This window comes from Cupressus sempervirens, chromosome 9 (genome assembly GCF_028749045.1).
Source record: "Cupressus sempervirens isolate cs-2001-9-10 chromosome 9, ASM2874904v1, whole genome shotgun sequence".
Classification (NCBI taxonomy): domain Eukaryota; kingdom Viridiplantae; phylum Streptophyta; class Pinopsida; order Cupressales; family Cupressaceae; genus Cupressus; species Cupressus sempervirens.
Window position 1 is genome coordinate 460,762,858 of NC_143126.1, and position 25,545 is coordinate 460,788,402.

A 25,545-nucleotide genomic window follows, 5' to 3' on the forward strand; every position below is an offset into this window, starting at 1 on the left:
TAGGTTGAGTGTAGAAGCTACCCTTCCAAGTCAAGCACTTCATAGGTTGAGTATAGAAGCTACACCTCTCCAATCATCAAGACATAGTCCTAGTACATCCAAGATAGATGAGGTTACATCATTTGGTGATGCCAAGTTTGATGAAGTGATTGTTTTACCAAAGTTTGACCTTATAAGAACCACTATTGAAAAAATGAGCATACTATAGGATGAACTTACAAAGGAAAAGCACCAAGAACTGCTTAGAAGGGAGCATAGGTAGAAGCAAGCATTGCAAGACATCAAGGACATATTTCTTGATGCATTCATCTTGCCAATACCTAAAGAAGAAAAGCCTATCATGGAGTAGTTGGTAAATATTGTAGAACATGTCAATGATGTAGACTAGATTCCAATGTAAAATTAGTTGAATGGTCTGAGAGAAAATTTCAAGGAAAAGTTAATGAAAAAATATCAAGTGCTATTGCACTTAGTTAGGTTACATTAGAAACCAAGATTGAAAGTGTAAAGAAAGTCTTAGAGAATATTTTCTCACTTTACACCAAGTTGTTTGATACTACTCTGTTTACACAAGAACTGTAGTGCCATATTGCAAATCTAGAGGGATACATGAAGGTAATAGGTATTACTCTACCAAATTTTCTAGCTTAGAGTCAAAAACACTTTAGGAATTTGATGAATTCCCAAGGTCAGTTGTTAGCTCTCCATGCTCAAGATGCAAATATTTGAGCTAGATTGATCACCATCCAATCCATGTTGACCCCTCACATGGACATACTTCACAAGGAGCTAGCCTTTGCAGAGACACTAATGCAGAAAGATCCCCATATTTATACACTTGAAGGCTTAGTTCATCTTTTTGCTGAGTTAGCCATCTAAATCAAATAATTGGAGGTAGCTTGTGATAATTGGGATGTAGATCTATAGATAATACTTGAGGTCCATAAAAATTTCTTGGAAAAACACACTATTCATGTAGAACCCCTGACATAATTGTCAAAAGGGGGAGAGTAAATAATAGGAGAATGCATGATAAGTGAACATAAGTTTTGGGGGAGACCAAATAGAGATAGAGTCAACATATGCAAAATCTACTTAGAAGGAGTATTTAGTTTCAATTTAGAATAGAATAATCAACTTTGGGGGAGTTATTGAATTTTGAGGTATGACTAATGAATCATAACTTTTGCAAAATTTTGAACTTTTGAAATTTTGTATGATATTATCTGAGTTATGCATGCAAGGATAAAGTTATTCATGCATGACCAAGTATTTTTCACTCATACCAAAGGGGGAGATTGTTAATCTTAGATCGGTTTTGACATATAAGTGACAATATACTTAAGTCATTTACTTAGTTCATGCCAAAAAAGTAATACATGTTGAGCATAAGTTGCTAGATAGTATATGCCAAGTGAGAGTAGATAGTAAGTGCTGACCCACTTAAGTGCGAAGTCATTCAAATGTTGAGTGATCAATGGATGTTAAGTCATTTAGAGGTCAAGTTACAACATTGAAGTTGTTGTTGATACTGAGCATTAAGGACTTCAAGGGCTGAGTAATACAATTTTGACATAGTTGTTTGTAATGGCACAAACTACTATGTAAACCCTTTTGGATCCGACTTAAAGATTACTTTGTCATCTAAGATGATAAGGACAAACCTTTATTGAGATTTCCTTTGTAGTATATGCAACCAATCAGAAAAAAGGAAAGGGTTAAGCAACAATATGGGTGAATCACAATCATTGATTCATACATAACCCCAAGTCACCTAGGTCTTCTTAAGGAGGAAAAACCCTAAACTTTTTATGAATGTAAAAGGGAAAAGAGAGAAGTTTTCATGCACAAATAGAGCATTCCTAGCCACTAATGAGTTGTGAATTCAGATATATTGGAAAATAATTTAGAGGAGAATAGAGGAAATGAATTAGAAGATAGTAGAGATACATCTAATTAGTGAGGATCAAGTACACATCAGAAAAGAGGTGATATGTTATCTAGCAATAGAGTGCTAACCATAGGATCAATGCTGAGACATTCTAATAGGTGAATCCATTAAATCTCTTAACAAAGTAGTCTTAACAAGGTATTGTAAATCCTTTAACAAGGTAAGATCTAACAGTTTTGTAAGCCTTTAATAGGGAAAACCTTTCATAGGGTAGATCATGTTTCATGATCAAACATTGTAACCTTCATTGGATACACTTTATTACTGCAGTAGTGGAAATTTGTGGGTGTCATCCCCACCCTGGTTTTACCTTCTCCTTGGAGGGTTTATGGGTAACTAAATTTCTTGTGTCATGCATATGTTGAATGTTATTTACTTTTAAGTTATGGATGTATATTCTTACTTTGGTAAATTCTAGTTTACATGCATAGATTGTGAGATGATTGTGTGGTGAATGATTTTAAGGTGGAAGTTATAAGTTTTGATTCACCCCCCCTCTTAGAGTTTACTTTTCCCATTGTATTTTCAACATAAATTTTTTGTGCCACAGTGTTGTATCAAAATCTACAACAACTAATTGTTCTCCCTGCTCAACTACAGGAATTGTTCCTAAACATTCTATTTTCTCTGAAACAATCAAAGTAGGAGCAATATGACCTGTAAAAAGATATAAGGTGCCTACTTTCACTACTTCTTCTACTACAAGGGAACCTTTTGAGACCTTCCAATTTTTATCATTAAAATTAACTACACAAACCTCATCACTAAGTTGCTTTTATGAAATTAAATTCCTACTCAACCTTGGAACATGTCTTATCTCATGTAGTAGCCAATGATTCCCATTCTACAACTTAATCTTAACTTTTCCCTTTCCAACAATCTAACAAGGTTCATTATCCCCCAAATAAACAAGCCCAAAAACCCCTTGGACATAATAAATAAAATAACCTCTATGAGGTGTAGCATGAAATGAAGCACTAGAATCTAAAACCCATGAATCATCAACACTTTCTAAAGAAAGAAGCAAAGCATCCTCTTTGGATTTGTTACTTACCACATTTTCCTCATTGTTCCCTTATTGTTTATCTCCTTCATTATTCTTTAAAGTCCAAAAATATTTCTTCTTATGCCTTGGTTTACTATAGTACCAACAATCTCTTGGTCCTCTAGATTGAGACCTCTTCACCTTTGACTCTCCTCTTGATTTCCCATGATTTCCAAAATTATTTCCTGTTTTAGTCATTATGCCTCTGCTTTGTGCATTCAAAAATTTCTTAATATAGATCCACTTGAGGTTTTCCTATGAGTTTCCTCACTTAGAATAAGACCAATTACATCATCAAATTTTAGGGTATTAGATCTAAAAATAGAATTACTCACAATGATTACCAAGCCATTCCAACTTTTAGGTAAAGAACACAAAATCAAGAGAGCCCTAATTTCTTCATCAAAATTAATACCCATGAAAGATAACTGACTAGTAACAATATTAAATTCATTTAATTGATCTGCAATAGATCCACCTTCTATTATGATCATATTAAATAAACACTTCATGACAAATACTTTATTTAAAGCAGAGGGCTTTTCATACAATTTCACTAGGGTTTGCATCAACTCTTCCATCATCTTTTCTTTTGTAATGTTAAATGTCATTGATGGTGCTAAACATAACTAAATACTTCCAAGTGCCTTTTTATCTAAAATCTCCTAGTCCTCATCTATCATAGATCCTTGTTAGTTTGTTCTTCCTTCCAACAACTTGCATTAATCCTTTTCATAAAGATAGTTATCCATTTACATCTTCTATAACTGAAATTTTTGCTTATTAAACTTGTCAACCTTCAACTTATCCTCATTTTCCATTGCTCCCACTCAATTGTGAGATTCCCACTCAATCATGAGACTTTCCTATAGAGGACAACTGAAATAACAACTAGGCTCTAATACCACTTGTTAGGATTAACCTCAGATAGAAATAACAATTACATGCAAATATAAACAATATCAAAAAATAATAAATCACACAAAAGAGAACACAAGATACCAAGATTTAACGTGGTTCACCCAAACCTTTGGCTATGTCCACCAAACAACAAGTTCAATATTATTATGATCTAGTGGTGTCAGCCTGATTACAATCTATAATCCCTTACAACTCAATACTGATGCAACAAGTAATTTTTACATCACAAATAATGAAAGATACCTAACCCTAAGCCCTTTTATACAAGTATTGTTTCCACTTTAGGAATACAACATGTTAGCCATATGTTGGCCAACCCAAACATGACAGCCATTTTATGAAATATGTACAATACTTCCTTGATCAGTCACCACTATCTAGCACAATGCATATCATATGAGTCTTCATCTTCTCCTTCCAACTATCATAGTTGGCCCCATCAACTCTAGGACTATCCTCTCTAAAGAGATTTTCCATTAATGTCTAAATTTTTTTAATCTTATCCTTCAAGGACTTAATGCTATGATACCAATTGTTAGAATATATAATCCACCAATATAACTGAGAGGGGGAGGGGGTGAATCAATCAACCAACTATTATCACAATAATCAACCTTAATAAACTTTAGCCATATGAGAAATATAATAAGAAACCACAACAAGATACTCATGCACAATTAACACCAGATATGTTAACTAGGGAAACCCTTGATCAGAGGGAAAACTTTGGTGGGGATGGTACCCACAACTTGATTTACTAATATAAATATTCCTTGTTAGAGGATGGACCCTATTAGGAGTCTATAACAACATTCAATACATATCAGTCCCTGTTAGGAGACTTTGAATCCTTGTTAGGAAATTCCAACCCTGTTAGGAGACTTTGAATCCTTGTTAGGAGATTCCAACCCTATTAGGAGTTGTGCCAACCCTATTGGAGTTGTGGAAGATAGTTGGACTTATTCCCCAAACAACTTCAAGGTTAAGATCAATGAACCCACTGTCCAAATGATCTTCGTATTACTCCTTGCAGAATAATAGAAATGTCCTTCCTTTCTCCTCCTCCTCTATCCTGTCAACTAGACTTTTGTTCCTTTAGATCTTTTAGCTAGATCACAAGACTAGCATCCAATAATCCCTTGGATCGCTTACTCGCATTCAGTAAATACTCTGCTCCTTTTTGCACTTCACATTCAACACACTAATTAACACACTTTACAAACAAGGAACACATCTTTCCTTTATACCATATCTTCAAAATAATTCCTTGTGTTAGCCTTGAGGCTCTCCCAATTAATTATAATAAGATAATTAATTAATTTATAATTACAATAGTACTGTCAGGTCACAATATATACAATTTATCATCCGTGCGATACTAGGGCTTGTACACTTGTTGATGTCACCATCAAATTGACTTCTTTCATGTGCATCTCTAGATTATGTCTGTGCTAAAAGATATAATGCAATCATTAGAAATTTCTTAACAATTACTCTATTTTTGCACTAGTTTCTACAAATTAGGTATTTCTTCCATGCATCCTCAATTTACATAATGCACATTTAACCACATCATTAGGACACAGTGTAGAATATTTCCATGACTATGCATCACCAAACAAGCAAAACCTTGTCCGTACAACTAAGATTTCTCTCTTATACTCTACCAGCCTTCACAGATTTACTGCTATGTTGACATCAATGATGAGCATAATCATGAATGCAACATGTCAATACTCTCCAATGCTTAGGATACTCTCTCAAAGAAATACCATCAACATTCATGCTAATAAGATGTTCTGTAAATCTGTGGGTGCTTGTTTGATGTGGTTTATTTTTTATTGATTATTCACATGTGAATATGATATTTATGACCAATAAAATTTATGTGCATAAAATCCCACAACTCTAATAGGAATAATAATCTTGAATTCAAGCACCACTAAATTTTTTTATTCAAATTCTAAATGTGTAAACGATATGGATTATGCATTTTGTCTATTAAGGTTATGGAAACATTTTTTTCCTCTTTATAATGCATATGGATTTTTCTATTTTATTGACTACTCATAATGTAAGCATTAACAGTATGGGTTTTTATGTTGGATTTGCAACATTATCTCACACAATTAAAATTTTGGGATTATTATTAGATATTTAATGCATCTAGTTAGTTGCCCCTAAAGCCAAACAGCAACCTACCTACCTAACAACATTCAACTCGGTAGGTGAGTTTGAATTTGAAATGAGAGGGAAAACATCCTTGCCAAAGAGACAAAAGGAATGTATCTAGTTCATTCGATTAGTGCAGAGTGGAAAGTTTTGGATTAGTCGTAGAGTAGAGAGAAGAGGTTAGAAAGTGTAGAGTAGAGCAGAAGCATAGATCAAAGAAGGAAGTTAATCAATAGATCAAGTTAGAGTTTAGAAGATAGAAGGAAGCTACGGTTTTGTGTTTGCAATTGCACATGTTGGATCCTCTTGTTATTTTGTAAGTTCATTTTGATTTGTCCTATGAAGTAGTGATTGCTCCAAGCATTGTTGTATGTAGCCATTAGTGCTGTAAGTTTGAAGTTTAAAGTTTTATCATTTTGAAGTTTTTAGGATTTTTCTGGTTGAAGCCAAATGCTCCCAGATTTTTTAAGAGTTTTATCTTATTTGAATAGAAAGCAAGCAAGCAAGAAGGCATACAAATCCTTGTTGTACCTTTCTTCTATTTGTCATTACATGGTATTTTGGATTTGAGAAGTTCATAGTTGAAAGCTTCACCCTTTGAATCTCTACATTTTAATGGTGGAAATATCTAGGCTATAAGTCTATAGAACAATTCACTTAGTTTAGTCTAAACTCAATTCTCTCTTTTTCTCGTACTGAGTTCACTCGACATCCTTTGTTAACCGAGCTTACTCTGCAACCACTCTACTGAGCTCCACCTTGCAACAATGACTGAGCTCACTTGGCATCCCTTACTGCCAAGTACATTCAACATACATTATGTTGAGTTGCCCTTTGTGCTAAGCTACTCGACTCCTTCTTGTGCCAAGTTCACTCAAAACCCATTTCCTGTCACTCGACATCTTCCTGTGCCACGAAAAATTATTAAAGGTTTTGATTTATTTCTCACATGTTATGAGAGCTTTGAGGCCCCACATCCATAGTGAGTTAGGGCATTTTTTTCCTAGGATATCTGACATGGCAGGAGATGTAGGAAAGATATGGCAATAGCCAATGTCCTTTAATGGACAAAATTATGACACATGGGTAAAGAAGATGAAAACCATAATGGTTGCAAATGATTTGCAGAAGTTTGTGGTAAATGGATTTAATGATGTTTTAGTCCTAGCATTGTATGTTGCCCTCACAAACCCATAGAAGACTCAGTTGAAGGAGTCAAGGAGAAAGGATGTAAAGGCATTAAGTTTGATTGAGGTAGAATGATAGAGACAATTTTTTTCCAAGATTGTAGTATCAAATTATGCAAAGAAGCATGGGATATCCTTGAGAAAAACTTCAAGGGGATTGATAAGGTTAGAGTAGTGAAGCTACAAATGATAAGAAGAGAGTTTGAGAACCTTCAGATGAAGGACAATGAACCTATTGTAGAGTTCAACTCATGAATCTCCACTTTGATAAACCATCTCAAATCAAATGGAGAATATTATGTAGAGCATAGGATTGTGGAAAATATATTGAGGAGTTTATCTTAGAAATGTTACAACCTTGTGATGACCATAGAGGAAGCAAAGGACTTCACCATGTTAACCATGGATGAGTTGATGGGAACTCTTCAAACCCATGAGCACCAAATAAATAGATCCACAACTACTTCCCAAGAGAAATCTTTCAAGGCTGAAGAGAATTCAAGAGGTAGAGGGAGAGGAAGAAATGACTCTGGTAGAGGCTCAAGAAGTAGAGGTCATGGAAGGAATGGTCAAAGGAATGTTGTTGTAGAAAGCTTAGGACAAGAAAGCAACCAAGAGGGATAATGCACATCTGAAAATAGCTCTAGAGGAGGAAAGAAGAATTATGACTCCAATAAGAGAAATGTTGATTGCTACTACTATCATAAGTATGGGCATTATGCAAGTGAATGTTGGAAGAATGAGGGTGATCAGTCAAAGCAAAATGCTAATGTGGCTAATGTGAACATGGGAAATACAAACAATCCCACAATATTCATCATGTGTAACATTGGTGGAGAAGGCAGCCCTGAGGTATGGTACCTAGATAGTGGTTGTAGCAACCACATGAGTCCTAATGAAAGTTTATTCTCTTTCATTGATAAGAATTTTAAGTCTGAAATTAAGATGGGAAACAATGGAACCATTCCCATAGTCAGAACAACATCTATCTGGTTTGCACCAAGCAAGGTGAGATGAAGGAGATATAGAATGTGTATTTTTCCCCTAGTATGAAGCACATTTTGATGAGTGTTGGACACCTCATTCAAAATAGATACAAGGTGTTGATGGAAAATGAACAGTGTGTCATTCATGAGAAGGATGAGAGTAATAGATTACTTGTAGCAGTCTGTGCTACACCTCCCAAGCATGTATGTATAATAGTACACCAACAATCAGCTCTTAGGAGTGTGAGTAAAGACCCCTCTAAGGTTTGGAATCTTAGGTATGGACATCTTGGTTTTGCTGGTTTAAAATTTTTGTTGAAAAAAAGAATGGTAGATGGTTTGCCAAGCATTGTAGATCCTTATGACAAAAGTGAGGCTTGCATTTTGGGTAAGCAACATAGGATTCCCTTTTTTGGAAATTCAGGAAGGGCTAGAGCACCATTAAATTGGCACATTGTAATTTGGTAGGCCCTATGCAAACTACTTCTATTTGGGGGAGTACTTATTTTATAACATTCATAGATGATTTCAGTCATAGGATATGGGTGTATTTTTTGAAGAACAAATCTGAAGCATTTGATAAATTTGTTGAATTTAAAGCCCTGGCTGAAAAAGAATAGTGGACACTATGTAAAAGTCAGATTAGGTAGAGGAGGGAAGTATACCTCCAATATGTTTGTAAATTTTTGTAGGTAGAATGACATCAATAAAGATCTTACAACTACTTATACTCCGCAGCAAAATGGAGTGGATGAGAGAAAGAACAGGACCATTGTTCAAATGGAAAGAAGCATGATGAAAGTAAAAGGACTCCCAACTGAATATTGGAGAGAGGCTATAGCAAAAAAAATGTACTTGATCAATAGGTGTACTACGAAGTTAGTTCATGACAAGATTCATCTTGAGGCTTGATCAAGGAACATATGGATAGTTGAACACTTGAGGGTGTTCAGATGTGTAGCATATGCACATGTGTCTAAGGAACAAAGGAAAAAGTTGGATGAAAAAGGTGTGAAGTGCATCTTCATAGGTTACAACTCAAAATTGAAGGCTTATAGGCTTTATGATCCAATTGACAAGATCATCATTTCAAGAGATGTGGAGTTTCTTGAAAATCAATCATGGGACGGCTTGGCAGATGAATCCTCAAGCACTTCAAGTAAAGTTCCTACTATTGAAGAGGAAGAAGATAAAATTGGTGATTAACAAGTTGATGGAGCACTAAACATGGATTGCAGACAAAGGAAAAAAGACAAACAACCCTTAACATGTCGAGAAACAACTCCAAGCACTTCAAGACAACCCTGAGCTAGTATGCAAAACAGTAGCAACAACAATATTGAGAATTCAGATCCTATTGTCACCTCCCTATTGTCCAAAAAGACTAAAAGACTAAGGGAGATATACTAAGATGAAAGGTATGAGGAAGATTATGACAACAGTGTAAATTATGCATTATTTTCTCATAGTGATCCAATTTATTTTTAGGAAGCTTTGAATGAAGAGAAATGGTGTAATTCGATGGATGAGGAAATAAATGTTATTGAAAGAAATTAGACATGGGAGTTAACTATTTTGCCTCCCAAGAAATAAGTAATTGGAGTGAAATGGGATTACAAGACCAAGTGCAATTTTGAAGGAAAAATAGATAGGCATAAGGAACCATAAGTGATCAAGGGGTATAAGCAACAAGATGACAGAGATTATGATGAGACATATGCCCTAGTTGCAAGAATGGAAACCGGGTGTGCTATCATAGCAATTGTAGCCTAGCACAAATGGAAGACATATCAAATGGATGTGAAGTCTACCTTCTTGAATGGTTATTGAAGGAATAAGTATACGTGGAGCAACCACCTAGTTATGAAGTTCTAGGTGAAGAACACAAAGTGTATAGATTGAAGAGATCTCTTTATGGGATCAAGCAAGCTCCACTAAGAGAATAATTTCCATCACCAATTTTCTCTTCATTTTGAAAAATTTTAATACAAAGCATACGCATCAATACATAACTACAGAAAGCTAAATTGCCTTCTCTTACCTTTTGGTAACATATTCAAAGAATTACAGTTCATTCATTTTTTGAATGGTGAAGAGTTTATTATTAAATACTACTAGTTTGATGGATCAATAATTTCAAGTTCATCAACCAAGAGCTCTACTTAACATTCATAACATTACTTTACTCCCTTTGCTTCCATTAAATCATATTAAAATGTCCACCAATATTCAAAAATTCTCTGAACAAAATGAAACTTAGAGCCATGCTTTCTTTTTTAAATAAACCAACATAATCTGGAGCCCAAATAAGAAAGAATTAGAAATTTCTCTTTAAGATTTGGAAAACCCTAAACAAAACTTTCACAGTGTATCTACAACTCAAAAGAAAAAATATATTTTCAAATTTATGCCTTGAGAAGCTAAACTACACTCTTCGAATTGAGCTAAACAAAGAAAATAATCTAAGACATTTTTTATTTGGATATCTTGAGTATGATGAAAGATCTTTTTCCAGAATCATTACGAATCTTAACTTCATTGCAAGATTTGCGGTCATCAAGAGTGATATACATCCTGAGAATAGAACCTGGCTTGACTTGTACTTTGCCAGGCCCTTCAGTCAGGTTTCGAACCCTGGTCTCTCCTCTACTATTTCTCATACCAATGAAAGGAAGAAAAAAAAAAAACATCTTAAAAGTTAGGCCATTTGTCCCCCATGAGAAAATCTATTCTCCACGTATAAACATACCCCAAGGCATAAGATTAAAGAGGAGCAAAATTTATGGGTACTAGCTAATCAAAGGGGAGGTTTCTAAAATGAAGATCTTTTTCTATAAATATAAAGATATATAATAAAATTCTTCTTAGAAATATTAGACTTATTGGAAGCTGATTGGACCTAAAGGTTTAGTTATCAAGATCTTTACCTTAGAAATATAAACATTGAGAGCAAGTCTTGTTTTGGAATTTTAAATATTTAGCATTTAATGTATACATATCATTATGATAATTCATTGTGTGATGAATTCAAAATGTTTTGACATTCCAAATATAGTGGTCTTGGGCACACATTTTAATTGTAAATAAAAAAATGAATAAACCTTGTTGGAAAATTAAAGATTGATAAGAATTTACAATAAATAATATCTCATGAAAATATATCTTTAAATGACTATTCCAAGCACATGTTTTTGCTAGAAATTTGGGAAATAGTTATTTAATTTATTTTAAGAATGTAAAACTATCATTGTTTATTAAAAATAATATAGTGTAGAAAAAAGAGAGATTAAAATACAAAAACAAAGTGTATAATTATAAATTTACATAAAATATATTTGTAAGTAAATTAGTTACATTTTCAAACTATTAATGAAATATAAATATAATGATTTATAATAAATAAATAAATTTAAATTTATAAGATTAAAAATATATATGTTGAGTCTTCTATTATATTTTTAGGGTGATCAATTGACTTAACTTAGAATTTTTTTATTGCTAAGGATGCATAAACCAAATTAGGAGTAATAAATGAGTAATGAGATGACATTTCTTTACAATGGGTAATATATACTTTGCGTGGAAGCCAAGTATGTTTTGTAATATTTCTTTTTGTAGGATTATGTTGATTAAGACTGTGCTTGATCTTTTGATGACCAAAAATTAACATCAAGGTATATTTTTCATTTTGGATCTAGCCCTATCTCATGGACGAGTAAGAAGAAAAATTTTACTTCTCTCTCGTTTTGTATTTGGGCCTATGTCAACTTAAGTTGACCTATTCTAGACTAGGTCAACCTCAAGTTGGCCTAATCCAAGACTATGTCAACCTAGTCGACCTAGTTCCTAAGGATTTTAGGGATTTGGGCTTGAAAGGCCTTGGGGGTTTAATTAGTTTTATTATATTCTCTAATTATATTTTATTGTTTTCCTTCCCAAAAAATTATATATAAGGAGACTTGTAGGTTTCATTTTCATAACAAAAGCTCATATTCTCAAGCTCTTGGTCTCAAGTCAATATTTATGCCTTTTGCATTCAAGGAGTTCAAGTATTCAAGATAATCAAGCATTCAAGCAAGGAGATTTCTATTTAGCATTAAAGGATCCTTTCTCAACATTTCCTCTTCAAGATCTAGCTTATTATTTGCCATCAAGGGAGGAGATCCACATTGAGACATTCATCATCTTCTTCATTAATGTACACTTATATCCATGGAATCATGATGGGATTTTGGTAGATCGGTTACAAAGTGTGGAGATACCCTATATTCCTAATTCAAGATCCACAACACATTACATACAAAATCCTTATTAACAAGGATTTTGGATAAGGTGAGTCCTAACATTTATCTTACTTTTCAATCATTTAGATTTATATTTCTCGTTTATGGTTAATTCTATAACCTAGGGCTTCACCAAGGCAAGCCCTCATCAAATGCAACACATAAAACCCTTCTTTTCTGTGTGTAGAAAATAAGATATCAATTGGAGCTTATAGATATGGAACCTATTCCTTGGGAGCATACTAGAGAAATTTGTTACAATGTCACCAAACCACATCAATCATTTCATAAGACATCCTGTTAGGATTAAACCTCAGACAGAAATAACAATTACATGCAAATATATATAATATTAGAAAATAATAGATCACGTAGAAAAGAACACAAGACACCAAGATTTAACGTGGTTCACCCAAGGGTTACATCCACCAAACAAGTCTGATATTATTACGATCCAGTGATTACAACCATATTATAATCTGTAATCCCTTATAGCTCAATACTGCCAGAAGAACCAATTTTTTGCATCATTCACAATGAAACAATCCCTAACCCTAAGCCCTTTTATACAAGTATTTTTGTCACTTTAGGGTTACAACATGTCCACCATAATTTGGTGAATACTAGCAACAACTTTAGTGGCAAATCGATGAATAGTGCCAATTTTTTTTTTGGGGCGATGCCCCTAAACCCCAAAGAATTTATGAAGTATATACAGTACTTCCCTGATCAATCATCACAAACTAACACATCCTTCCAATAGGTTTACCTAGTCCTTTTTGCCCTTTTACTAAGAGATTTTTAAATTTTGTTTCTTTCATTGTTTCATTTCAAGAGGCGTAGTCAGATATTTAGAAAGGGTTTAGATATGTGACTTTTTGAGCTAAAATACATATTCCTCTACATATTTCAAGGTGAGCCTTTCATATTTGATTCATTTCATATATTTACCTTGATTGGGATAACTGTATACATATAACATCTAGAGTTACATTATTTAAACATTTGGTTAAATTTTGTATACGTATTATCCTATAAGGGCCAAAAAGTACATTTTCTTGTATTGCATTCCCCTTTATAATTTAAATTTAGTATTGGCACCCTACTTCCTTTAGGTTCTAGCTAATATAATTTGGATCATAAATGGAATCATATTTAGAAATTCCCCTCTTTCCCTCATATACATATTTGAATGACTTAGTGGCCCAAACAACATGGAGACCTATAGTCCTATTAAAGTGTCTCCCTTTTCCCCCTAAAATATTAAGTAGTAAAAATAAAGTATTAATCATGAATCCATCCATGAGCCACTTGAAACTTGAAATATATTTCTTGAAAATCCCATCCATTCTTGGGAATCTATTGTAATCTTCTACTAACTCATTTCCTTCTCTCTATGAGTCTAATTAAATATATTCTTACAAATAACCCCATCCTAAACCTTTATCTCATTATCTAGTTCTCTATTTTTTTTTCAAACAAGTTCCCCATGATTTCCTTATTTTGTGATATCTATATTCTATTAAAGTTCCTTGTTTCTCTTTTTGAGTTTGCAATTCATATAGTTTCTAATACCATATTTCCACTATTTAGTAACCATAATGTCAAATTTCAAATCTTCATACCAGAGGGAATCAATTTCAAGAGAAACCCTTGAATATTATAATACCTACACAAGCATAATTAAATAGACCAATGATATTGACATCATAAAAATATCCCTAAACTTTAGTAGTTTCTCCAATCAAGAATCCATTCAATTTATACTAAGTATTTTTGGAGTGCAAGCACTTATTTTTCAATAAGAACACCTATTTGAAAATGTACAATCATCACAAAGGTTCCCAACACTTAAGGATATGTAAATACCCAATATCTGCTATCCACTCTTGTACTTATGTGTCACAATAGAAGTAGGTCACTCTTGCAATCTAGTTATCATGAATTTGACATCCCTCGAAGTTCCTAAGATGGTCCCAAACCTTTATTTAATTTGGCACCAAAGAAGGGGACACACATCGTATATCAATAAAAAATAATAACCTTTTAGATTTGTACATGTTATGTTTAAATTATAGTATGACCCAACTTTAATAAAAACATTGAAAATGCTACTTTTTCTCCAAAGAAAAGACAAATCATACAAAAAAATTAGAATATTCAGAAAATCCATCTCAATTAGCCAAAATATAAGAGCTTAATCCATACAATTTATTATCCTCCACTTTTTTCTAGTAAACAATAACAATAAAAAGTATCTTTGTAATAATCAACCATGTGAGGGAAAGCCATTTTTTAGGACAATTTGGGTTCTATAACTTCTAGTTGAAAAACACCATTAATAACCTAGGGTAGAAAGTTGCTCACCTAAAGTTACAATAATTGATGTCTAGATTAAATCTCAAGATATTCATGAGACATGGAATTGGTATTTCTGACTTTTGATTACTTCCTACCCTTGTGATTGGTTTCACTTATTTCAATTATTAAGTTGGTCTTGTCTTCAATTTTTTTGGCCCTCTATGTAGCTATAATTCAAATTGTATCTTGATCTTAATTTTTTTTGTATCTATATTATCTTTTTAAATATTTCATCTCAAATCATGTACTTACACATTCTGTTCACCTTTATGCTGCACAATTTGCACCATATCCATCAGAAATAATTTTATCTCTTCAAGGACCTTTTATTCCTCTAGATCCAAAGGAGACGTACTAAAAAAATAAATGATGCCTTTTCACCTCTATGAGAAATAAGCACATCCTTTTGGGCCTTTAGAAACATTGAACATTAGTTTTTCAACACCAAACCCTTTTTGGATCTAACTATGACCTTTGCAAAACCTAGCCCTTTACATAGCAAAACTCATTGAAGCCACTAAAGAAACCTCTCAGAGCTATTTCTAGCCTTCATACATGCCTTTGAGGCCTTCTCTAAGGGCTTTTAATTGGGCTTCAAAGGATTGTTCTTGCTCCTACTATCCCCATAGATGATATTGTTTCTACAATCCCTTACCTCATATCGAACCATCATACACTTAAAAAATCATACAATCCTAAGGCCAAAGTGAACAAAATTGAATGTTGAATTGGCTCATTGAGGTGTATTGAATTGCAAAAATTCTAATTCCCTTTATTACTTGAACCACATTTAGTTTCATTACAAATATATTATATGTAAAATAAAAATAAGTATATTTATTATAATATTGATAAGTTAAAGCCATATATGTTTCATTAGTGATGGTCCATGAGAACCTATCTCTAATGAGAAATAATGGTATACTTACTATACATTTTATCTATGTGATGATAATACAATGGAAGCATTGGACTTTTGGGGGAGGCCAGCCATCCCTTTTTACTCCTACTCAAGCACACTTAACAATAGATTTTTTTTCTATTAAATCTTTTTATTTTTTTGGATAAATCTTTACAATATATTATATAATAAAAAAATCTTATGATATATAGATTTAAATTAGAGTCTCTCAATATTATATTTGACTTGCCCTACATTAAATATTTGTAATGACATTTACATAATTTTAAAAGAAAGATGGAACTATCCTTACAACAAAATTAAATACTTTCTATTATCATTTAAACTATATTTTTTACACTATAATTCAATGCAGACCTTTATAGTTCTAAGGCTTTTAGAATTCTTTTACAACATAATTCAATATAAATCTTTATAGTTCCAAACAATATTTGCCCAACATCTTTATAGTTCCAAGACAAGATTTGTCCTACATCTTTATGTTTCTAAGATAAAAGTTAACAATTGAGAAGCCCGTCCACCATAGTTAATAGGGTAATGGCCATAGACTCTTCTTCTCTTATCTCTTTGCCAATTTTAATATAAAACCCATTACATAACATGTACATTAAGCACAACAGTTTTCTAGGATAATTAAAATATCGATTTCCAATAAAACCCATCATTTTTTGATGAATAGTCCTTTTCAATTAATAAAATTTACTAAGATTACAATTCACAAAAAAGGGCTGGGGGATACAGGATCACCCCGCAAATGAGATCAAACGGTCGAAGCTGGAATAAACAAGATGGCCGCAGCCAGAAACTAGAAACTATTCATAAAAAAAAAACATTTTAAACAACCTCAAGCTGCCAAGGTAGTACCAGCAGAGGAAGGAGGATCATCTTTATTAGGAAATCCCCACGCAACAGTGGGATTGTGAGGCGGATTGGGAACAGTCCATCCGTCAGCAGGATCTGTAGGATCTGGGGTAGTCGCAGTCTCCGCATCCTTCTTGTCTGCCTGCGGAGGAGAAATTGCCAAGGCCAGCCGAGGAAACTTGCTAGAGTGCACCCGTCTAGGGGGAGGAGCCGAAGATCGACCAGAAGCTCGCCTAGGGGGAGGAGCCAGGGACCAGCCAGAACCACCACGCGGTGGGGTAGCGGAGCAACACCTCCAACTGCCATGACCACCGCTGGGAGCGTGGCATGTGTGAATGGCGGCCAGAGGACTGGCGTCAAGAACGGTGACCGCGAGACAAGGAGGCATCAGCCGAGGCATCCAAAGGCACTCTGGCAATGGTGCAAGGAGCATTGCCCCAATGATTTAACAATTTCTGTAAGTGGGCAACCTCCAAGGCAACTTTATTAGCTTGCACCTGTATCTACATAATGACATTGTTACAAATGCATGCCTTAGTGTACATTGCAATGTTAACATCCAAAAAACTGTGAGTGAATAAAACTTCATTACTATCTTTCCATAGAGAAAACAAAATTTCCATCCTGAAAGTATGCCAAATCTGGGAGAACTTTCGAGGAAATCTGGGGGAATCACCCAGTAGGATCATGTGCCATGAAAAAGGTTCGGGCCTGAAAGGCTTGAAAAGTCATGAATCCAGTGTCAATAATTCTGAGCACACTTGCAAAACCAAAAAATATGCAAAAAGGACTCAGGTTGGCCACAGAAGGGGCATCTGGGATCAGGAACCCCAATATGCTTGAGCTGAGGCCCTAGAGGAAGACCTTGGAAGGCAAGGCACTAAGCAAAGTGAGCAATCTTAGGTTCTGTAATGGCACTCCAAATGGTGTCGAACCGTTTTCTCCATTGAGAAAGCGAAGAATGCAAATGCCACCGTTGATTAAGCGTATCCACCATCGGAAGGTGGGCCGAAACCCATCTGTATCCCATATTGGGCTTATAATTGGTAAATGGAGTGGCAGGAAACCACTTCCAATCATACCACCAAGGATGAATAGACTGAATCCCCACTTTATGAAGTAAGTGCACAGGGATGGAAGACAACAGAAGGTCATAAGTCTGGTGATCAACACGAACAAGGCGGTATTGAACTTGCATATCGTCCCATGAGCCAAAATTCATGGTGACTCTTGAAAAAATGTCCTTGGTAGTGCGGATGCCACATTTAAAGAAATGCAGAGCACTGGCACCTTGAGTCTTGGCAAGAGGAGTACCCTAGAAGGCAAACAGGGGAGACCACCAAATGTTATGTTGATTTAAGGACAACCCATTGCAAAACTCATCACTAGCCCAACAAAGCCAAGGTTTAACAGCTTCCCAAGCTTTCCAGATGCTCTTTATAACTAACACCCATCATTTAATAACAACCTTCTCTTCTTTACTCTTAGCGCCAAAATTTCTATAAAAGCCCTCAAAACCCTTGCATTTCACAAAACTTTCTGGATTTGTTGCAGAGACTGTAAGCAAGCTAGGACAAGGTTAAAGATGTGTTTTTTATTGACATGCTTTGCTCTGAGGAGGAGCGGTGGAGAGACAGATGTTTGAAACCTGACTGAAGGTTTTGTGGAAGTACAGATTCGAGCAGGTTGCATGGTGGAGAAATCCTACACAGTGCAGCCTGGATGCACTAATATGCTCAACCATAGCAAGATACGCGACAACTATTCTCGACGAGGAGAAAGCGCGGCTCTTTTCAGTGGAAATGGTGAGCCATATGTATGGATTCACAATTCCAAGGCCAACTGGGCCACCACCAAGAAACAATATCTCGCTCTTGACGACCTCAAAGACTGCAATGAAGCTATAATTTGTAATGATTCTGGAAAAGGCGCTTTTACTGTGATCAAAATATCCAGATCAAAAGACTTTTAATGTGTCAAACTTTTAGCTTCTCAAGGCTTAAAAGTATTCTAAGCTCTTTCATGTATATAATTAGAATTAGAATTAGGGTTAGTGACTCGTTTACTATGCTTACGATGTGTAGATCAAAAGCTTCCTAGAATTTCTTTTTTTCTAGTTGCATCAGAAAACATTTTTCCTTCTCAAGTCTTTAAAATCCGTAAAGGAGTGGATTATACTATTCAAAATAGAAATTATGTATTACTTTTCTAAAATCTTTAGACAAGTTTCTTGTTCTCTTTGTTGATATTTTAGCCGTCAGCTTAAGCATATGCCGTTAAACATGTTTTGCAAAACTTCAATTTTCAAAAAATTCATTGCCTAGTTCTTTTCTCAGTCCATGTAGAAGCATTTGAAATAGAGTATTTTCTCTACTATTTTACACTGTATGTGATAATTCTATTGTGAGAAATATATTAAAATCAAACTTAAACTCACAACCCTAAACTTAAAAGTTTAACTCGGCACTTGAAAAAGTGCTCGGCACATGAAGGTGCCGAGTGCCAGATTTACTCGACACTTGCTGGACACTTGATGGTGCCGAATGACAGGCAACAGGTGCCGAGTGAACTCGGCACAAAGAGGAGATCAGCACTTGAAAAGAAAAGCTCAGCAGCAATAGATGCTCAGCTCCAAAGGAAATGCTTGGCAATAATAGATGCCGAGTGAGCTCGGCTCCAACTAATAAAAAATTATAACTTAGAAAAATCTAACGTGAATGCTTTCACAATTAAAACGAGAGAGACGAGCTTTAACCTTTCAACCAAGTTTCTCAAATACAATGAATAGAAGAGGAAGAACAATAGATTCAAGTATGCCTACTTTCTTTTCTATTCAACTGAGATTTAAACTATTACAAAATCTGGGAGCATTCGGCTTCAACCAGAAAACCCTAAAATGTTAAAACTTCAAACTTTCAATAAACTTTAAACTTTAAACCTTAAACTTGCAGCTCTAATGGCTACATTCAATGGTGCCTGGAGCAATCACTGCTTCAACAGGATGAATCCAACAATGACAAACTTACAGAGTGAATAGGGGAAGCACGTACAACTGTAGGCACAAACTTCTTTCTTTCTTCCTTCTCTGCTTAGCTCTGCAACTTCTCTCTGATCTACTTGATCTGCAAACTCTCTTAGTGAATGAATAAACATTCCTATTGTCACATTCTTCCTTTCCCTCTCAACGTTCAAATTTCAAAACTTACCTACCAAAAAAAAATGCCTGCCGTTCATGGATGCCTGCGGTGATCTGACAGGGTAGATGGGCGTGGGGCTCGAGGACAACCTGCTGGCTCTTCAACGTTTAATTTTTCCAACACTCCCCCTTTGTCCTGAGCCAAAAAAACAAGGATCACAACTGATCCAAATCAACTACACCAAGACTCTCTCTAAAGTGTACAAAAGTTCCAATGCCTAATGACTTTGTGAAGATGTCTACTAGTTGCTGCTCAGACTTACAAAAATTTATTTTGATATCCCCATTCTCCACCAACTCTCTGATGAAGTGATATCTGATCTCAATATGCTTGCTTCTCCCATGGAAGACTGGAGTCTTGGATAATACAATTGATGAGATGTTGTCACAATAAATTGTGGTTCCATCCTCTTGCCTTTCATTCAAATCTGTCAAGATCCTCTTTAGCCAAATTGCTTGACATGCAGCTGCATTTGCTGAAATGTATTTAGCCTCTGTTGTAGATTGAGCAACAATAGGTTTCTTCTTGGATGCCCATGAAATTACACCTGATCCCATATGAAACATGTATTGAAAGTGCTCTTCCTATCACCTAAACATCCAGCCCAATCACTATCAGTACAACCTACCAACTTGAATTCATTTGATGCAGTATACAAAATTTCAAATCCCTTGGTACCTTTCACATACCTTAGGATCCTTTTTCCCACTTGCCAATGGGAATCCTTTGGTGTTTCCAGAAATCTGGAAATTAGACTTATTGCATGGATTAGGTCTAGCCGAGTTGCAGTCAATTACATTAAACTTCCAACCATACTCTTGTATAGTGTTGGATCCACTCTTTTGCTAGAGTCTTCCTTGCTCAACTTCAGACCTACTGTTGTTGGTGTGGGGGCTACCTTACTATTCTGAATTTTAAATCTCTCCAAGATCTACCCTACATATTTTTCTTGAGAGATGAAGATGCCATCATGCATTTTTTTTACTTCTATGCCTAGAAAGTATTTCAAGAGACCAAGGTCTATCATTTCAAATTCACTTTTCATGGCCTCTTTAAACTCACCGATTAGAGCCTTATCATTTCCAATAAAAATTAAGTCATCTACATACAAGACAATAATCAATACATTACCATTTGCTGCCTTGATGTAGAGAGTAGGCTCACCATTGCTTTTGCTAAAGCCATTTCTCATCAAATATGAGTCAATCCTACTGTACCATGCCCGTGGAGCTTGCTTGAGCCCATAAAGATCTCTCTTTAATCTATATACTTTATTCTCTTCACCTGCAACTTCATAACCAGGTGGCTACTCCACATACACTTCTTCCTTCAATAAACCATTTAGGAAGGCAGACTTCACATCCATTTGAAATACCTTCCATTTGTGTTGAGCTGCAATTGCTATGACAACACACACGGTTTCCATTCTTGCAACTGGGGCATAGGTCACATCATAATCTCTTCCATACTGTTGTTTGTAGCCCTTGACTACCAGCCTTGCCTTATGCCTATCAATCTTTCCTTTAGCATTGCATTTGGTCTTATAGACCCATTTCACTCCAATCACTTGCTTCTTTGGAGGCAATTCAGTTAGCTCCCATGTCTCATTCATTTCTATGGCATCTATTTCCTCATCCATGGCATTACACCATTTCTTCTCCTTAATAGCTTCTTCAAAATATATTGGATCACTATGAGAAAATAATGCAAAATTAACACTCTCATCATAATCTTCATACCTTTTATCTTGGTATAACTCCCTAAGACTCTTGGTCTTTCTTGGTAACAGGGAGGAGAGTGTGGGATTGGAATCTTCATTGTTGCTGCATTGCCGACTTGGTCAGTCTTCACTGGTACTCGGCACTGACACTCGGTCATGCCTAGAGGAGCTCGACAATGACTGAATCTGCTTGCCTTTTCTTCTATTTGCTCCTTCTTCTTGCTATTCATCAGCATCTTCCTCACTCATAATTGGGACTTTACTAGAAGTGCTTAGAGACTCATCAATTGAACCATACCAAGACTGATTTTCAAGAAATTCCACATCTCTTAAAAGCATCATCTTGTTGTTCAATGGGTCATACAATCTGTATGCCTTTGATTCTGGGCTATACCCTACGAAAATTCATTTCACACCTTTGTCATCAAATTTTTACCTTTTCTCTTTAGGCACATGTGCATATGCAACACATCCAAACACCCTTAAGTGTTCAACTGTCCATCTTGTTCGTGACCATGCTTCCATTGGAATTTTGTCACGGACTGCCTTTGTAGGACACCTATTAATTAGGTAAACTACTATTGCCATAGCCTCTCCCCAAAATTCAGTTGGGAGACCTTTCTCTTTCATCATGCTCCTTGCCATTTCAACAATGGTCTTGTTCTTTCTTTCAGCCACTCCATTCTGCTATGGTGTATACCTGGTTGTGAGCTCTTTCTTTATGCCATGTTTTCTACAAAAGTTTACAAAAGTATTGGAGTTATACTCCCCTCATCTATTGTGATCTAACAACCTTGATATAGTGTCCACATTCTCTTTTAGCCTGGGCTTTAAATTCTACAAATTTATCAAATGCTTCAGATTTATTCTTTAAGAAATACACCCATGTCCTACGACTGAAATCATCTATGAATGTCATAAAATAAGTACTCCCCCCAATGGAAGTAACTTGCATAGGACCGACTAGGTTAGTATGCACTAACTCTAATGGATATCTAGCCCTCCTAGAATTTCTAAAATTAAAGGGAAGCCTATGTTGCTTACCCAAAATAAAAGCCTCACACTTGTCACATGAATTTCCTATACGTGGCAAACCATCTACCATTCTTTTATTGACAACAAATTTAAACCAGCATAGCCTGGATGACCATACTTGAGGTGCCATATTCATGAGGAGTCTTCAATCACACTCCTTAGAACTGATTGTGTGGGAGGTGCAACACCAACTTGAGATGAGAAACATGTCTCTATCCTCAAGGGAAACATTCTATTCTTTGTCATTTGAACTATTGCAAGTAATTTCTTGCTCCCATCCTTTTTATGAATGACACACATGTCATTCTCCATCAGCACTTTGTATCCATTTTGAATGAGCTGACCAATGCTCATCAAATTGTGCTTCATACCAGGGGCGAAATACACATTTTGTATTTTTCTTTTCTCACCTTTCTTGGTGCGGACCATAATAGATCCTTTGCCCACAACTGGTAGGGTTCCATTGTTACCCATTTTAATTTCAGATTTGAAACTCTTGTCAATGAATGAAAACAAGGTTTCATTTTCACTCATGTGGTTTCTACATCCACTATCAAGGTACCAAACCTCAGGGCTTCCTTCTTCACCAACATTACACATGATGAAGGCAGCAACATTGGGTCCACTTCCCATGTTCACATCAGCCACATTTGCTTGTCCTGACTGATCATTCTGCTTCTTTCAGCATTCATTTGCATAATGCCCATATTTATGACAGTAGTAGCATTCTACATTACTCTTATTTAAGTTGTAGTTTTTCTTACCTCCTCTTGAAGTATTTTGTGAGCTACTTGCTCCATTTGCTCTTCCTGAGCTTTCTGCTGCAACATTTCTTTGTCCTCCATTTCCTCGGCCTCTACCTCTGGAGTTCCTGCCTGAGCCATTTCTTCCTCTCCCCCTTCCTCTTGGATTTGACTAAGCCTTGAATGCTTGCTCTTGGGAAGATGAAGAAGTAGATCTATTGATCCTATGCTCATGGGTTTGAAGGGAACCCATCAACTCATCCATTGTCAAAACAGTGAGGTCTTTTGCCTCTTCTATGGTCATGACCAAATTGTCATATTTATGAGGTAAACTCCTCAATATCTTCTCCACTATCCTCTGCTTTTGATAGTCTTCTCCATTTGACTTCAATTGGTTAATCACATTGGAGGTCCTTGAACTGAAGTCTGCAACTGATTCATTTTCCTTCATCTCAAGGTTCTCAAACTCCCTCCTGATGTTCTGTAGCTTTACAGTATGGACTTTATCAGTCCCCTTGAAGTTTGTCTCAAGGATATCCCATGCTTCCTTTGCATAATTTTCTGCTGCAATCTTTGGGAAAATTTTCTCTGTCATTGCTGCTTCAATAAGACTTAATGCCTTAGCATCCTTCCTCCTTGACTCTTTCAAATAAGTCTTCTGTGCATTTGTGAGGGCAGCATACTGAGTTGGATTAGTCACATCAAATCCATTGACCACAAACTCCCACAAATCATTTGCAACCATTATGGTCTTCATCTTCTTTGCCCATGTATCATAATTTTGTTCATTAAAGGATGGTGGTTGCTGCCATATCTTTCCTGCATCTCCTGCCATGTCAAATATCCCAAGAAAACAAATGCCCTAACTCACTGTGGATGTGGGGCCTCAAAGCTTTAATACCATGTGAGAAATATATTAAAATCAAACTTAAACTCACAACCCTAAACCTAAACAATTTAACTCAGCACTTGAAAAAGTGCTCAGACACATGAAGGTGCCAAGTGCCAGATTTACTCGGCACTTGCTTGGCACTTGATGGTGCTGAGTGACAAGCAATAGGTGTCGAATTAACTCAGCACAAAGAAGAGCTTGACACTTGAAAAGAAAAGCTCGACAGCAATAGATGCCGAGTATGCTCGGCTCTAAAGGAAATGCTCAACAACAATAGATGCCGAGTGAGCTTGGCTCCAACTAATAAAAAATTATAACTTAGAAAAATCTAATGTGAATGCTTTTACGATTAAAACCAGAGAGCCAAGCTTTAACCTTTCAACCAAGTTTCTCAAATACAATGAATAGAAGAGGAAGAACAATAGATTCAAGTATGCCTACTTTCACATGCTATTCTTTCACATTCTGAAGGCTCTTCATGACTAGGTATCACTACATGTAAAAGTCTTCGTATTGAGAGTAGAATTAAGGAGTGAGTGTACAAGTCTACTGAGTAGATTGAAGTTTTTTCAGCTATAGAAGGAACTGTTATGGATTAGATCAAGATGTATACGAAATGAAATGTTCTAGGATATTTACATTCTATTTAAAAGATTCTAAAATAAATAAAATTAGAATAGGAATACGTATTCTAAATCTATCTATTTAGGTGGAATTGCAAAAACTCATTTTAGGGTCAAAATTGGAATACGTATTCCTATTCACAATTTCAATTTGGTACACCCAAACAGGAAATTCAATTTTTTAAAGAATTTACTCATGCCTATTCCACTCATATTCCCGCTGCCAAATGGACTTAAGGTTTGAGGTCAGGAGGACCTCAAATCCCCCTTTAAATCTAGAGTTTAAATCCCCCTTTTTAGATAATGGAAGGTAAATGTTTATGCAACTACAATGTTCAATTTGATTAGTAAGCTGAAAAGTGTAATTGGATATTTTCCTTAAAAGTCTCAGCTAAAGGAAAAAGTTAGAGAGGTTTAGATTAATGTAGAAAAATAAGATAAATTGTTTAGTTTACTAATGAGGAGAATGATCTTTTGGACGGTCTTCACAATATTATCTATGTCATCATGAGGGATTACACTCAAAAAATTATGAATGAGAACTTCTTTGATGGTTCCATGCAAGATGAAGTGTCTTGGGTTTAAAACATTTAAGAACAAAATGTGCTAGATGACAAATAAAGTTTATATTAAAGGTCAAAACATT

General features: G+C 35.3%; 1 protein-coding gene across 1 annotated transcript; it reads left to right on the forward strand.

The window, feature by feature from the left end:
- The first annotated feature begins 16,993 nt into the window (after positions 1-16,993).
- LOC149539326 (uncharacterized) lies at positions 16,994-18,661 on the forward strand. The gene is made up of 2 exons (XM_089802544.1): positions 16,994-17,095; positions 18,365-18,661. The coding sequence occupies exons 1-2, from the start codon at positions 16,994-16,996 to the stop codon at positions 18,659-18,661; spliced, it is 399 nt and encodes a 132-aa protein (XP_089658670.1).
- Positions 18,662-25,545: the final 6,884 nt, after the last annotated feature.